Source organism: Physeter macrocephalus, chromosome 8 (genome assembly GCF_002837175.3).
Source record: "Physeter macrocephalus isolate SW-GA chromosome 8, ASM283717v5, whole genome shotgun sequence".
In the NCBI taxonomy this organism is placed as follows: Eukaryota; Metazoa; Chordata; class Mammalia; order Artiodactyla; family Physeteridae; genus Physeter; species Physeter macrocephalus.
This window is the reverse complement of record NC_041221.1, coordinates 96,205,719-96,221,460: the sequence shown is the minus strand read 5'-3', so window position 1 is coordinate 96,221,460 and position 15,742 is coordinate 96,205,719. Positions and strand designations below refer to the sequence as shown.

The following is a 15,742-nucleotide window of genomic DNA, read 5'->3' as shown; positions in this document are numbered from 1 at the left end:
AAAAAAAAAAAAAGTGTAAGAGGAAACCAGCCCAAACTTACAGGCACGATCTTAATATATCTAGGACACGCTAGTTCCTCCCACCAAGCCCCAAGGGCCTTACTTAACCGTTGAGGCCCTTTTGACAATTATGGGACAAGAAGAAACTAAACAAATATTATACTACTTCTGTCTTCAAATCACACTACTAACACCAACTTAAAGAAAGATCTTTTAAACATTTAGCTCTCCTTAATCACTCCCACTAAACTCCATTTTCCCTCTAAACAGAACTCTGGAATGGTGTAATGTTGTTGAGGTGATGAATATTCTAACAACTGTTTTAAATCTTATAAAATAACAATTTCAGCTGTGACCCAAAGCCTCCTTAACCGCCGGAAAGTTCCTCTATGACACCAAATGACACCTGAGGCAGTTGTCCGGGAAACACTACCACATAGTCCTGGTCATCATTTGCTGTGAGATCAAGGAAGGAAAGGAGCACATCCAACCCACAGAGGTACCAGTTATCTCAATGCACTTCCCATTCTCCTGTTCTCCCAGCTTATGAAGCTCTCCCTGTAGAACATCAGAAAACCTCCTTAAACACCCTTCTTCCCAGATCTCTGGCTTGGCCTCCCCCAATAGCACCAGAGGTCTGGAGAAGACTCTGGACCATCCAATCCCCCAATCTACAGAAGTCCAGACAATTGGCTGGAGTTTTGTTTTGGTGACTTCATTCTTTAACTAAGTGGGAGGAATTCCCAGGAGGACCTTCATTAAGGAAAAGAGCTTCAAAGGGTCTTCTACATTTGAACTTGATTCTCCACTGTTTTTTTCAAACTCCCTTGGAAGCCTAAATTTTCTGTATTTGGAAAATGAACTGATTTCTAGTTTAGATGCAAGGCTGGAATTTTTAAAAAACTGGTTCATTGTTCAACCATAAGCATCAGTAGAAAGGTGAAACAAAACCAGGCAATAAAGAACAGTGACTGCCACCACGATGATCCCACAAGGTAAACGGCTCAACAGTACTCTGTATTTTTTTTTTCTTGAAATCTGAAACATTCAGGAAAGTGAACAGTACTAACTTACAAGTAACTATGACTTTGCTGACTAGGAAAGAGAAGCACACAGTATGATTAAACTCATGGCAAATGTTTTCTATCTCCTTCTAGGGCCTCCAAATGCCAGTCTTAACTCATTCATCCCCTCACCCCTCCATTCCTTTTGTCCAACCCAGACCCACCTACTTCCCCTTTCCAACCCTGACTCTATCTTTCAACCTCACACAACAGTGTCCTACTCTCCAAAAGAGACTCATTTCCAAGCCAAAGACTTGCAAGGCTCAATATATGACCATTTTGAAAATCTCTGCCTATCAGATTCCTCCTTACCTTAAATCTCTACATAGCTCTCACCTTCATCACTAATTCTCTTAAGTCCCAATTTTCCCCAAAGATCTTTGGATTCACAGTCCTACAGGCACTCCCAGGAAAATCACAAATGGATTACAACACTGAATCAGGTTACAGGGGAATCCTGACCACTCTTTCATAGACACAGGAACTCTTACTGTCACATTTACTGCACAGAAACACTACAGCAATGAGCAGCCTTCTCTACAAAGACCACTGGATAAAAAAGGAGCTGTACCACCAAGGGCTCCAAAATTTCCCTCATCCCCATTCCAGTGAACACTCTTAAAAGGTACATATCTAAAAATATCTAAAATTTCAAATTAAAAAAAAACACCAAAAAAACTGTTTCTCAGCTTGCTCCAATGATATTATGGAAAAGTGTAGTGGTATTAGCTCCAACTCCAACCGCCTACAGTTTTCAAGACATGTGGTAGCTAATTAACAGAACATGGCTGCACTGTCCTCCTCACCTCAAGTGCCAAGAACCACAGGCCTGATTTAGCTCCATCCCAACATCTGGGGTAACTCTGGCTAAACTCCTCTATATCTCAATCTCCTAACATTTTCACAGAGAGAGTAAAAATGAGGCTGTTTTCTAACAGGAGTGTTACACTTAATCAGTAGAAATGTAAACTTATTGTTGACAGATGTTATATGAATAGGTTATAAAGACAATCCTGTACATTTATTTCATAATTAGAAATCTATATTTTCTTCTTCTGTATTCTATTATTTTCTTATTCTTCTATATTATATTATTTTCATATTAGCATGAAAATAAAACTAGATTATTCCATTTCATTTCTCTTATTGAGGTTAGCATTAACTGATAGCAGGTTTGTGGGGCTTTTTGTAACTGTGCCTAGCAGAAAATCTACTTGTAAACAGGCATTTCAAAAATGGTGTCTGACTGAATTACTGAGGAGGAAATCACTCCTTGCTTATTTTCTATATGATAATTTCCTTATAACCAATCTTTATGGTTCTATCTCTTTCAAGCTGAGTTCTCAAGAATCATCTACAGATAAATGATAATCACTGGTTAATTGCTTCTAAAATATGCTGTCTATTTATCTTGTCTCAAGATACTTTTTTGGGGTAGCTGTTATGTAAAGTGAAGAACTTTTCCACCTCTGCTTTCCAGTTAAAAACTGGATTGGTTTCTAGTTACAGCCTCAACCTTATACTATTAAATGATGTTAACATTCGAATCCAGTACACTCCTATTTCCCTTAACTGAAATAAATACTTAAGACAGAAGGATAAAAGCAGAATTTAACTTATATCCCATCATATAAACTATTATCTTCCATTTTTAAGGTTCTTTTCTCAATATGGTAAGTTATCACAGAACAAAAGAAAACTGTATATGATCAGAATGTGGTAAGCTCACATTTTTGATAGTTGCTAAAAAAAAAAAAATTTAAAACAAAAGCATACCTATAGGATAAATGTTATTTGTAAGATTAAAAAGGTGAAATCACAATTTTATACTGCCTTACAATCCGTGAATATCTAATTAGTTGTCCAGACTTCCCATTTCGGAAGTTGGGAAATACTTGCACTTGGATGCCAATCTGAAAACACACAAAAAAATAGTTTTATAAGACAGGAAAGTCCCCCTTGTTTGATTATGCACCAGGCTGTAGTACTAAAGTGATTATTGGGGACTTTGGGGAAAAAAAACTGTTGAAATTATGTTTTCAGTGCTGGAGCTTCAAAATATCATCCTTTTCCACCCTCTGAAGATTTACGTTGGGCCATACTACAAACTAGAAAGCATTTAAAAATACACATACACACACAAATATATACATACGGAATTTGCTTATCTAGTAAACTTCTCAAAAGCTCCCTTCTTGTGAATACTTCTAGTATGCTCAAAATGAAGTGCAGATTCCTAGACCCAACCTCAGACCTCCTCAATCAGACTCTGAGGGTGAGCTCTGTATTTCCATTCCTTAACATAAATTTAAATTATTCTAAAATACCCCAACCCTGCATGCAAATGAGAACAAATAAAACTAGGTGGTCATCAAATAATTACTTGCTCTAATCTAGTACATCTATCAAAAGACCTCTAGAGTTGCTATGTATTTTTTGTTTGGTTTTTGGTAATATATCAATCACTGCTCCCTAACAGTTTCACTTCTACCTGCCTAACAGAACATAATTGTTACTACCAAACCAATCTTGAGTACTAGTCCAGCATATTTCTCTCCCCATAAAAAAAGCACCAAAGATCCAAAGCCAGACCGGATATCTAGTCTTCAGCATAATAGTCAAGAGTCCCCACCAAGGGCAAGACCAAAAATATCTCCTGAGCCAAATGAAAATTCTTGGCAATAAGGTGCCTCCTTGTAAGCCCTTTCTGGAGATGTGCATATTAAATGGATTACAGCAGTGTGTTACCTCGACAGGTTAACATAGGATGGTCATCAAATAAATCCATTATCAGCAGGCAGAGAGCAGGGTCCAAGAAAAATGAGCCATACCTGAAGCAACTTTTGACAGAAAACACGGAAAGTAGAAAAAGCCTTACTGGAACAGATGAGTACTGAAAACCAAATTAGCAAAACAAACTAAATTTGCCTCCTTTACAAATTTACCCCTTTTCAGGCGGTGAAATCATTGACAAGATTTTAACTGAAAGATACGTGGGTCCCAAATTACTGAAACTTTTTTGTTAAGCTCTCACACCTCTCTCCATATACAGGGATATATGAGAAAATGTAAGTGGTGACGATTTTATTAAAAGAGAATAAATGTGTAACAAAAGCCCACACCAAACTTGATAAACCCTGCAATAATAAATTCTATGGGTAATGGAATTCTCTACACCAGAACACCCAGACCTATGGGAGAATTAGATGTACCTATTCTTTGTACTCAAAAGGATTAAGTACAAAGATAAACATACTTTACACTATACCCTGTCCTGTTTGAAGACACTAGAAAATTCTACAGTTATTCTTCAAAAGTTCTGAAATAAATATGAGTCCACCTTAAACCTGAAAAGCACCTCAAATTGCTAGGACCTAATTTCGTGTTGACTTTAGTTGTTGTAGTTTCTATTCTCCTTGTTAAAGGACGCTAGATAAGGAGTGATTAATACATTAACTAAAATGATGCATTGCTAAACTGTCTCCAGCACAGACTCTGAAAAGTCTGGAAGATAGACAGGAAAGGAATAGAAATCCAGTTTCCTACAGGAAAGGTGAAGCATTGCTTCTTTTTTGTTCTCCTCTCTGGGGCTTTTCCACTGCCCTCCCAAATGTGACAATTTGCAAATATTCACATCTAGAGGAGCATATTCTAAAACTATTCTAAGACAGGAGAAAAGGCCCCAATTTTAAGACTTGAGAATGTACTTTAATTCTGTAGGCACAGGTTCACCAAATCAGCTAGCAAAAATCTTGACCAACTGGGTGACTCAGCCTTGCTGTGAGTTTTTTTTTTTTTAATTTATTGGAAACTTCTCGTTTAAAATCCCACAAACATGGAATCTCCAAGCTTTCTACCTAGAACAAAGAAAAAGCCTTGGAATACTCATTGGAAGGGATTTAAGGATTTGTATTAAACATATTCTATACCAAAGTACTAGATGGTCTCTAAGCTTCCTTTCAGCTCAAATCTTCCTTATTTTTCTTAGTAACTTTACCAGACTATTCTTAGAGCCTTAGTAATTACAAATAGAACCTGAATGAGAAAGAAAATTCAGAATCAAAGTTGTCATCATTAAGCCTAATTAAACAGGCAGGAAGATGGCAGTAGAATAAAGCATTCTGAATTAGGGACAGGGAGAATACAATGAGTAGTTTGCAGTCCCATGAATGAAACACCGCATACAACAAAGTCTGGCTAGGGTTTAGGACATACTGGACAACGTCTCTGTCTCCTGGGTGGCAACGGACCCACCCAAACAGGGATGGATTTTGTCTTCTATTAATGCGACAAACGACTGATATCTACCTTAAGTAACCAACCACCCGCAGGAAAACACATGTCAACTAGAAAGTGAACCCTCTCATTTTAGTGTGAATTCTCCCTTACTGGCAGTTTTCCTACTTTCTATCCCAAAAGGGAATCCATATACTCAACGCCGCAAACTGTAAGACATCTCACCCCTACACTGTGACTCTGGCACTTCTGCTCCAAACAAAAGCCATCGTTTTAAGTAGGGTGGGATTTGTTCGCTCCATTCAGTAAAGGGCTGTGGCTGTTAGCAGAACATCCTGCAGGCTCCTGCTTTGACTCTTGCCTCAAGTCACACTGCTATCACCGTGACGGACCCTTGATATTTAATGAGTCTTCGACTGAAAAACTGACATTCTCGGGAGCCAGGGAAACGAGGCTTGAACGCCCTGCGGAGTGCATCCGCAACAGACACGAGGGTGGCAATGCCGGCAGGAACCTCCTCGGCACCCAGCAGGGGTGATCAAGCCTTTCTGCAAGTTTCTCTTCCTTCCACTAAATTAACCTGCCAAGCCCCCACCCCGTCCTATTAGGAAAAGTCACACCAGCAACTCGCTGAAGGAGGGGGGGACAGCTCCCAGCGCGCCACAGAAGTTGGGTTTGGTCACGGTTTAACCCTTCCTGCCCCAGAGCCATGGCCGACACCCCCTTCACCCGAGGCAAACCCAGGTTGCCAACTTTCCCGCTGCCCCCTCCTCTGCGCACAGCAGCCCAAACTTTGCTGTTCGCCCACCTGGGCGCGCAGCGGAGCGCGGGGTCCGGCCGCACCCGACACCGCCCCCACCCGGGGCAGGCGGCGGCGCTGACCTTCACGCCAGCCCCCGGCCAGCGACCGCTGCCGCCCGCCCCCTCCCCCGAGCCTCGAACTGCCTCCCGCGGTCCCCTTCTACCGCCCCCAAACGCTCGCGGGAAAACCGCGGCGGGGGCGACTGCAGCTCGACCTCGCGTGTCACGACTGCCCACGACCCTCTGGGCCCCAGAGAGCACCGGTCCCGGCCCTGGCTCCTCTGGCCGCCCACTCACCATCCGTGAAGGGCTCCATTTTCCCCCCGCCGCGGCTCCTTTCAGCGGGAGAGCCCAAGCTTCCTACTCCAAGAGCTGAAGCGGCCCTGCCGACTGAGCATGCCCAGCGCGGCGCCGAGGGCTGTCGGGGAGGTGCCGCGAGGGGCGGCGCCGCTCCGCCCGCTCTGAGATCCGCCGCTCCGGGTTTTCGCGACAGCTGCAGAACGAGCGAGGGAAACTACAGGAAAAAGCACCACACAGGCCTTGGCTGACTCCTGGGAGAGGAGCTGGAGGAGCGGGTTAGATCTGGGGGCGGGTCCATGGGCGTGGCCGGATCAAGCCCCGCCCCTGGCAGAAAGGCCGGCGGTTCTGTCTCGTACAGTGCTCAGAACACCGGTCATCAAGCAAATGTGATAGCCCATTGCTTCCGGCCGGGCCGGGCCCTAGACGCCAGGAACCCGGCACCGCGCTGGTAAAACACGATCATTGCCCCGTGGAGCAGACATTCCAGAGACAGACAATAAACTAACACAAGACACACGAGGCTGAAATAAATGCCCCGTTGAGCATTAAATTAGGGTGATGTGATGGAGAACGAGTGGTCGCTAATTCGGATGTCTTGGTGAGGAGAAGCCTGGCTGGGAGGTGCCACTGTAGCCGAGATCTGAAGGCAGAGTAGGAGGCTGCGGGCGAAGGTCGCTCCCCTGACAGCGAAGCTTCGCTTTCCCTGGGGAGTCCGACTCCGGGAGCTCACTCCGCCAAGGCTCGAGGGAGCAGACACTGTGGGTCGTGTCTGTAGGGCTGCGCGCTCACAGCACAGTGGTCCCAAGCGTTCGGTGGCCTGGAGACTGAAGGGAGGCGGGGACCCCAGCGGAGCAGAGGGCACCCGGGGTCCTGTCCTCTGGCTAGCGGTTCGGGGCGCGGCCTCTACGTGCAGGCGGATCACAAAACCCGGCACTGGATCCGCCGGGGCCGCGGGCGCCGCAGGATGTGGGAAGAAGGCAGCCCAGCCGAGCCTTAAATCAACACCTGCGGCTCCCCGGGGTGCCACCGCTGCGGCCCGCGGACAGGCCAGGCAGAGCTATAGGCCGGAGAAGCGGAAACTCTCTTGGTCGCCCCCGCCGCACAGCACTCGCGCTCTAGCCTCCAGCCCACAGGCCCCAGCCCCCAGCCCCCATTGTTTCCAGTGGCAAACCCGGGCAGGCACAGCGAACCTTCGGGATGAAATAACCAGGGGCCCCGTGAGCCCCGGGAGGCTCGTCGGGGCCCCGCTTCTTCATCCCTTGCTCAGCGTGCGCATCGCCGCCACGCTGCGGAGTTCGCAGCCCTCCCAGAGTGCTGCCACCGCCAACTGTCCCTCTTCCCTCCTCCCCTAGCACAGCCCTGGCCCCAGCAGCAACTTGGCTCCCGCGATGCCTCACTGCGCCTGCCAACTGTCACACGCTCCTCCGAGGCTGTCAACGGCAGGGCGTCGGGTGCAAACAAGCTGGAGGCGAGCGCAAACTGCCCGGGCAAACAGGGATGCCCGCTGTGTTGTTTGACCCGCGTGGGAATTAGAAATTAGGTTTCAAAGAAGTAAAATCGAAATGCAATATTGTATTTTGCAATGTTGTATTTTTAAGTGTCGATTGTATTAAATCACCCACTTCCGCTTTAAAACCTCCAGTGGATACCGATCACTTAGAATAAAAGCGAAACTCTTAACTCTGGGACCTCATCTCCTACACGTGCTCACGATACTTTGTCTACAGAGGCCTTCTGGCTGTTAGTCACCAAGTTACATCCAATCATTCCTGTTGCATGTTCCTCGTGCAAGAACTGCTCCTTCTGCCTGGTACCTTACCTGGCAGTTCCTTCTTGTCTTTAAGGTCTCAACTCAAATGTCATCTCTGCAGAGAGCTCTTCCCTGACCACACAATTGAAAATAGGTCCACACATGGTCTACTCTAAAAAGACTGAGCCCTGCTTTAATACCTTCACAACAGTCATCGCTGTCAAAAACAATGTTTTTGTTTGTTCTTTCATTATTATCAATCTCCCTCTCAAGAATGCAAGCGCCACGAAGTCAGGGTCATTACCTTCATAAAGGGCTGTATCCTAATCCCTAGATAAGTGTGCAATAAATAATTTGTGAATGGATGCAATGGTATTTTGAGTTCTAGTTCACTTGCAACGTTGAAAACCCTTCCAGAGAACATTTCTATATTGAGTGGTGTGTTTGTGATCAGTACAGAGAAGGTGTCTATATCATATGATACCTCAAAGCTGCTCTCTTCCCATTGTGTTAAAGATAATCAGAGCCTTTAGGCTGCCTCCTCAATGTCCCCCTCCCAACTTCAGAACCAAAAATAGGAAGTGAACCACAGGGGCTGGTACATAAGTGTTCAAATATTATATAGTATATGCAGTGCTGGATATTGTTAAAAGGACCCCACACATTGTATTGCTTAGATAAGAGGCTCTTACCTATATTTTAGGTCATGTCATGTTCCTTTGGAGTTATTTTTGCAATCAAAGCACTTAGTATCAGAGATATTTAAAACTCCACAGCTTGTTAAATCCCCTCACCTCACCTCACCTCACCTGTAAGCTAGAGTCTATCATGCTTTTAAGTGTGAAACACATTACCTTGTGTTTGGTCTTAAATACTTCAGTTCTACAGAGACTTGTAAAAAGGCTTCACCATTGCACTAGCATATATAGGTGGATCATCATGTCTTCTGAGATTTCTATGGCATAGAGACAAATAACTTCTTTATCCACACACACACACACACACACACAAATACATTAAGGACAATTTAAAGGCTTGTGGGTTGGTACTGGAGGTAAAAAGAGGAAAGAAAATCAAAATGTTTCAGAATCCTACCTACCCTCAAAGGAATGAAAGTGAATTTTGTTTTGTTTGATTCTGGGTTTTTATTTTTTGGATACCATTTTACATTTCACTTCATAAAGCCTTTTTGAGGGAACACAATTTCACGAATTCACTACTGAAACCCATTGTGTTTCAGTCTTTAACCTCCTCCTACCCTCCCACACAGAACTTCCTTTTTAGTTAAGGGCATAATACTTTAAATTATTATGAAATAACTATTTACTATCAGAGGAGATAGTGTGACATTATCTACTATATTCATTTACTATTTTCAGAATCTTTGATGTCTACCATTTAATATTTGAAAACCAAAAATTTGGAGGGCTAATTATAATATATAATAAATAGCATGAAAGGAAAATATGAGCTCCTTGAATAACGAACAGCATTTATTTGTAAAGGAGCAACAAACGTGCTAATCAGTGAAAACAGGAACTTTTTTTTTTTCATCAAAATAAAGCACTTCCTATACCATGGATCAGCTAACCCAGACCTCATTTAACAGAGAAGGGAACGGAAGTCTAAGAGGTTAGAGGATTTACTCATAGTCCAGTGGCAGACAAACTAGAACTCAGGTGGTCTGTGTTCTAAACCAGAGCGCTGGAGTTTCCTGTTTCTTCCCTATTCCCATAGGGAAATTAAGGTCAATGACAATAATCCATGGGAGGGATATGAAATAGAGAAATATAGCTAACTTCAGGCTACTGGACTGCTATTTCATCGTTCAATTGCTATTCCAATATAATTTACTGAGTTCCATGTCACATTTAGGTGTAGCATTATTAAATATGCTTTCTAATTATTTTGAAATAAATAATTAAAAATACATTGATTCAGTGTACACGTTTGAAAATGATATTTTTTCAACACTCTTGAATAAATGGTGGATGCAGCTTGCTGCCAGGACACAGATGACCACCATGAGGTTTCCAGCCACTTCAAGGACTGGAGGGGTCAGTGTCTCGTTACTCCTGTAATATTTGCAGCACACATGCTCTTCATCAATTATGATGCTTGAAATTGTATCAAATTGAGAAATGTTTAGAGCATAGAGGAAAGCAGAATAATTCTCCAACAGAGTTCTGGTATAGCTTAGACTTTAGCAAAAAGATTCAGCCAAATGAAGTGAAAGGTTATCAGGAAGGAGCAGTTATATACTAGCTCAGAAGCTTTGGACTACAAAACCAAAATGCTGAATTAAACTAGTTGGAACAATATGCAAATTTACCATCTCACATAACAAGTGCAGAGGTAAGGCCGTCCCCAGTCAGAGCTCCCCAACCTCATAAAAATCCAGCTTCTTGCTCTGTGTACTCTCTGAGCAGTTTTCTGAAAGTCTGAGGACCATGTAGTCAACAAGGTGGCTGTGTCAGGGAAGAAGAAAGAACCTTTTCTTTGATGTCTCTTTCTTAAGAGCAAGGAAACTTTTCTCAGAAACACCCTACTAGAACTCTTCTTAGGTTTCACTGGCCAAAACTGTAAGCCAGTCCCTGGAAATGAAAATGGGGTTCCTGTGATTGGTGTCTTAGACAAAGCAGAGTCTAGGATCACTTCCCTTATTTCATATGGGGGAACAAGGGAGCACTTGGACAAAATTATTTTTATTATTCAGAAAGGAAAAGGGGTTAAGCAACCAAAATGTTAGGTAGGTCCACTTAATGTTATGAAAACTGATATATTTTAATAATATTTTGATAATTTTTTCTAAACCCTAAGACACTTGTACAGGAAATGTAAAGACAGAGCCCAATTCAATGTAATTTTTCGTATGATTGATCAATATAACTAGGATTACAAACCTAGAAATGATATATTATTCAACCTTGAATTTTGAACTGAAAGTAACTACCAAAATGGAAAAATATCTTAGGCATTTGTATTAGTTTGCTAGGGTTGCTATAAAAAAATACCAGGCTTCCCTGGTGGCGCAGTGGTTGAGAGTCTGCCTGCCGATGCAGGGGACAGGGGTTCGTGCCCCCGTCCGGGAAGACCCCACATGCCGCGGAGCAGCTAGGCCCATGAGCCATGGCCACTGAGCCTGCGCGTCCGGAGCCTGTGCTCCGCAACGGGAGAGCCCACAACAGTGAGAGGCCCGCGTACCGCAAAAAACAAACAAACAAACAAACAAAACATAATCTGAGTGACTTAAAAAATAGAAAGCTGTTGTCACATAGTTCTGGAAGTTGGAAGCCCAAGATCAAGGTGTCAGTGGGGCCATGTTCCCTCTGAAGGCACCAGGGAAAGATATGTTCCAGGCAGGCCTCTCTTCTAGTTTCTGGTAGTTCCTTGACTTGTGACAGCATAACTCCAGTCTTCACAAGGCATTCTCCCTGTGTGCATGTCTGTGTCCATGTTTCCCCTTTTAATAAGGACACTAGTCAGATTGAAGCAGGGGTCCATCCTGCTCCAGTATGACCTCATCTTAACTAATTACATTTCCAACCGTATTTCCAAATAATGTCACATTCTGAGGTAATAGGGGTTATGATTTCAACATATGAATTTTGAGGGAACACAATTCAACTCATCATAACAGCATCTATACAATGGAAATAAAGAAGACAAAGTTGAAGAAAATTTGGTTTCCAAGGACAGCAGCAAGAAGTGAAAAGACAACCCAAAGAATGGGAGAAAATATTTGCAAATCATATACCTCACAAGGGACTTGTATCTAGACTATATAAACAACTCTTATGACTCAGTAATAAAAGACAAATAATCCAATTAAAAATGGGCAAAAGATCTGAATAGACATTTCTCCAAAGAAGATATACAAGTGGCCAATAAACACATGAAAATATATTCAATATTACTAGCCATGAAACAAATGCAAATCAAAACCACAGTTAAGATACCACTTCATGGTCTGGCTACACATAGGCATAGGATGGCTAGAATCAAAGAGCCAGATAATAATAAATGTTGACAAAGATGTAGAGAAATTGGAACCTTCACACACTGCTGGTGGAGATGAGGCAGCTGTGTTGAAAAATAGTCTGGCATTTCCTCCAAAAATTAAATATAGAGTTGCCATATCATCCAGCAATTTCACTTCTAGGTGTGTACCCAAAAGAATTGAAAATTTATGTTCACATAAAAACTGGTACATGAATGGTCATAGGAGCGTTACTCAAAATAGCCAAAAAATGTAAACAATCCAAATGTTCAACAAAGAAGTCAATTACAGAAGATCATATATTGTATTATTTGATGTTTTCGAAATGTCCAGACTAGGCAAATCTATAGAAACAGAAAGTAGATTAGTGGTTGCCTAAGAATGAAGGGAGGGAGGAATGGGAAGTGATTGCTAATGGGTACAGATTCCTTGTTGGGGAGATGAAAATGTTCTAAAATTGACCATGTTGATAGGTGCACAGCTTTGTAAATATACTAAAAACCATTGTCTCTGACTGGGGCAAGTTGCTTAACCTCCCTGGGTTTCTTTTTCTCCTTTGCAAACTAAGGACAGCTACCTCCCTCTTAAGATTATTGTGAGGATAAGATGAACTAACACACCAAAAATGCTTTCAGCAGAGACTGGCACAAAATAAGCACAAAAAAGGTATTTGCTATTACTATTAAATGTGAATTGTAAACCTTTAATTCCATGTAGATTGCATGCAAAAAAAGATTAGACACACAAAGTATAATGAGAGAGCAAACAAATTTGTATAATGTTGACTTATTTTAACCTGATAATTTAAAATAATGGGGTCCTGAGGAAGCCAAGTTTTTGGTATCGAGTTTATATCTACGTCCTGCATCAGAAGGGGCCTCGCTAGGCCAGCAAATGGCAGGGATGGTGGGCCCTGCTCCAGCTATGAAAACCAACCATAGGCCCTCTTTAATAAAAGTCAGAGGATATAAAAACTATTTTTAGAAATGATCTCTAGCTGGAATTTTTGATTGACTTATTCTTTCTAGGGAGATGTTTACACTTCTGGAGATACTGATTCAGTTTTCATTTTCCTTTATTTCTTACAGCTATGCTGAAATAGAGCATGGCTAAGGTTCATTCCTATAAAATGTGTCCTTCAGATTTTTGTTTGTTTTTGAGCATGAGAAGGTCCTGTAATGTTTATGCAGAAAATTACACTTGACTGTAATTCTTGACTGACTCTAGGCTGGCTCAGATGCTTTCTTCCTCCCTCTGGCTGATAACTGCCAGCACAGGCTGTCAGTCAGTCAGCAACCGTTGTGGAGTACCCATGGTGCCCAGAGACCAAAGAGAACTGAAAACAAAATAGGAGCTAAAGTTTTGCTTTTAGGGCTTTACAATACACTGGGCCAGTCAAGACCAGCACACAGGATATATATATAATGCATAATACATGACGCAGAACTATACAATCATGGTGTAGCAGGACCATCTGATGCAAAATTGCCAAGTAGGCTTGCCTCTGAGTTCTCCGAGGTCCCATTTTCTATTTTCCTTCCTCACTTCAAGGTGCTGCTTCACACAGTCAATACATATTTATCAAATGCCATCTGTATACAATACCCATAAATAAGTAAGAGATACTGCCCTACAGAGCTTCCTACCCAACCAATCCTTTCTGGGGTATTGCTTTCATTCCAGAATCCACTCCCCCAGTCCTCTCTTCCAGCTTCAGGGTCTTCTCTCCTTAAGGCCCTTTTGTCAGCTAGCTATAAAGAAATATTAATTTAAAAAAACAAAGTCACACTAAAGCATGAGTTAAATCTTAATATTTTAATTTTTATTAACCCAAAGGAATGAATCTGTAATGGTGGAATTACAGAAGAAAAGGCTGCTGGATAAGGGGAGATGTATTTTGGGGGAAAAAAATCCATGAATTTCCTTTTTTAGGCAGCACTTTTCAGATTTGGCTTTGCAAGGCCAACACTGCAGGTGTTATTTCTTTCTAGGTTCTCAGTGAGACCAAGGAGCCAACAGTTGGCATACTCCCTTGGACTTCAACTCTAAACACCTCGGCTTCCCAGAGAAATAGTTAACTGAAAGTAGGAGAATAATAAGCTTTTCCTACCTGGTAATGGCATTTCTAGAATATAGAACATAATTTTTGTAAATTTATTTATTTATTTTTGGCTGTGTTGGGTCTTCGTTGCAGTGTGAGGGCTTCTCATTGCGGTGGCTTCTCTTGTTGCAGAGCCCGAGCTCTAGGCGCACGAGTTTCAGTAGTTGTGGCTCGTGAGCTCTAGAGCGCAGACTCAGTAGTTGTGGTGCTCGGGCTTAGTTGCTCCGCGGCATGTGGGATCTTCCCCGACCAGGGCTCGAACCTGTGTCCCCTGCACTAGCAGGAGGATTCTTAACCACTGTGCCACCAGGGAAGTCCTATTCATTGTTTCTTAAGTGACCTAATTCAACCCCCCGAGTGTGAGTTAAATTAACTCACTCAGGACATAGGGTCTGACTCCTATGGATTCTGTCTGGATCACATAGGTTGTGCATACTTATTTCAGACAAGATCTTTTCTTTAATCCTTATCAGCTGACATATCTCTACCTGTTTACCCCCTCACTAGCTAAAATACTCTGTTTGTCCTTCTAAGATTTCTGCTATTACTCGTTGACTCTACATCTGGAGGTATGAATAGAAAGAAAATAAGGGCTTCACTGGTGGTGCAGTGGTTAAGAATCCACCTGCCAATGCAGGGGACACGGGTTTGAGCCCTGGTCTAGGAAGATTCCATATGCTGCGGAGCAACTAAGCCCATGCCCACAACTACTGAGCCTGCACTCTAGAGCCCACGAGCCACAACTACTGAGCCCGCGTGCCACAACTACAGAGCCCACGAGCCACAACTACTGAGCCCGCGTGCCACAACTACTGAGCCCGCGTGCCACAACTACTGAAGCCCGCGCACCTAGAGCCCGAGCTCCGCACCAAGAGAAGCCACTGCAATGAGAAGCCCGCGCACCGCAAAGCAGAGTAGCCCTCGCTTGGGGCCACTACAGAAAGCCCGCGTGCAGTAACGAAGACCCAATGCGGCCAAAATATAAATAAATAAACAAATAAATAAAATTAAAATTAAAATAAAAGAAAGAAAATAAAATTACCTATCAGCAGCCTTATACCATGGAGACAACTGTCTCTCTTTTAGAAAAAGTTCCCCCACCCCCTTCCCCACCTCTTTCCATCTTTAAGTTTTTAGAATGTTCTATTTATCCTTATTCCAACTCCAACTCAAAATATTAGAAATCAGTTAGGATTTCCAAGATTACTAGTTTATTAGAAAACAGTTTTTAAAGGAGAGTACAGTTCTAAAACTGAGAAATAATATCCTTTGTATCTTTTAAGTCTTTTCACAGACAATTTGCTCTGCCTACTTTAAAATGAGGTATGTAATTATAACAGAGGTATTGTTTGGATGACTAGAGGAACATGCTAGGTGGTATTAACATGGGAACTCCTCACAGAGGCATGAACCTGAAATATTGTATTGAAAGAAAGAAATATGGTATAATTCAACAGCGGAAGGCATGAACTTTGAAGTGTGGGAAATCA

The 15,742-nt window shown here is 42.6% G+C and overlaps 1 protein-coding gene across 3 annotated transcripts in view; it reads right to left on the bottom strand.

The window, feature by feature from the left end:
- LNPEP (leucyl and cystinyl aminopeptidase) overlaps positions 1-7,646 on the bottom strand; it is a 108,505-nt gene extending 100,859 nt beyond the window's left edge. For 2 of the 3 annotated variants that reach the window (XR_008618089.1, XM_024121286.3), the window contains exon 1: positions 6,399-7,646. Coding sequence is in view for 1 of the 3 variants with exons in the window: in XM_024121286.3 (XP_023977054.1) it covers positions 6,399-6,417 (19 nt within the window). In the remaining 2 variants the exon portion in view is untranslated. The remainder of the gene's footprint in view (positions 1-6,398) is intronic. The other variant, XR_003680998.2, reaches the window with a different exon arrangement.
- Between the last annotated feature and the right edge of the window lie 8,096 nt (positions 7,647-15,742).